This window comes from Alternaria postmessia (genome assembly GCF_024291825.1).
Source record: "Alternaria postmessia strain BMP 2775 chromosome Unknown scaffold_21, whole genome shotgun sequence".
Taxonomy (NCBI): domain Eukaryota; kingdom Fungi; phylum Ascomycota; class Dothideomycetes; order Pleosporales; family Pleosporaceae; genus Alternaria; species Alternaria postmessia.
In genome coordinates, this window is record NW_026260094.1 from 387,052 (window position 1) to 387,805 (window position 754).

Here is a 754-nt window from a genome sequence, read left to right on the forward strand (position 1 = left end):
ATGTACGGTCTTGGAATTCGAATCGGATCTTACCTCCAATGGCTATCTTTGCTTATAGCTGCCCGTTACGTCCCGAGCGAACTACCGGGTCTGCGGACGTCAAATGCCTTCTTCACATCAGCAACTTTCATCGGTCTTGTCGTTGAGACTGCTCTCCAGGACATCGAAATTACCGAGATATACATCACTATGTTATTGGTATTTGGCTCTCAATACATTTGGCTGACCGCAATGCTCTGGCGCGTGTTTACCCCTTCCGAACCCGAGTCATCGAAATCAAGCCTGATGCACTGGTTTTCCTTCGGGCTCGTCCAAGTTGCCCAGATCGGCTTTCAATTGTGGTTCTGGATATTCAAAGTTGCAAAATTTGCAAGAAGAGAAAATACATGCCAGCGATTCGGGTTCGGCTTTTACAAATTCGGATTGACCAGCGATGGCTTCCGCATCTTCAACATCCTCCTGAAGGCGGCTTTGCTAGTCCTGACAGTTGTCTTGTTCGCTTTGTATGCCCGACACCTTTCGAAAGCTAAATCGAAGAAGGAAGAAAACCGAGAGTATGACTCCCCCAACATCCTCTGGGATTGTGCTAACTGGCTGCACAGTCATACTCCAAAGCAGTGGAAGAAGGATTTCTTTATGGCGTTTCAAATCGCATCAATCACCATCGTGATTCTTGCAATTGAGTTGACTATATCGTGGAACAGAATTCAGGACGTGGACTGTGCTAAAACCATCGGCCAGTTTATTCCACTAG

The 754-nt window shown here is 46.8% G+C and overlaps 1 protein-coding gene across 1 annotated transcript; it reads left to right on the forward strand.

The window, feature by feature from the left end:
- J4E82_004532 (uncharacterized protein) lies at positions 1 to 754 on the forward strand (the record flags this gene model as incomplete). The annotated part of the gene is made up of 3 exons (XM_051730809.1): positions 1 to 554; positions 603 to 695; positions 742 to 754. 3 exons carry the CDS (start codon positions 1 to 3, stop codon positions 752 to 754), a joined length of 660 nt encoding a protein of 219 aa, XP_051589565.1.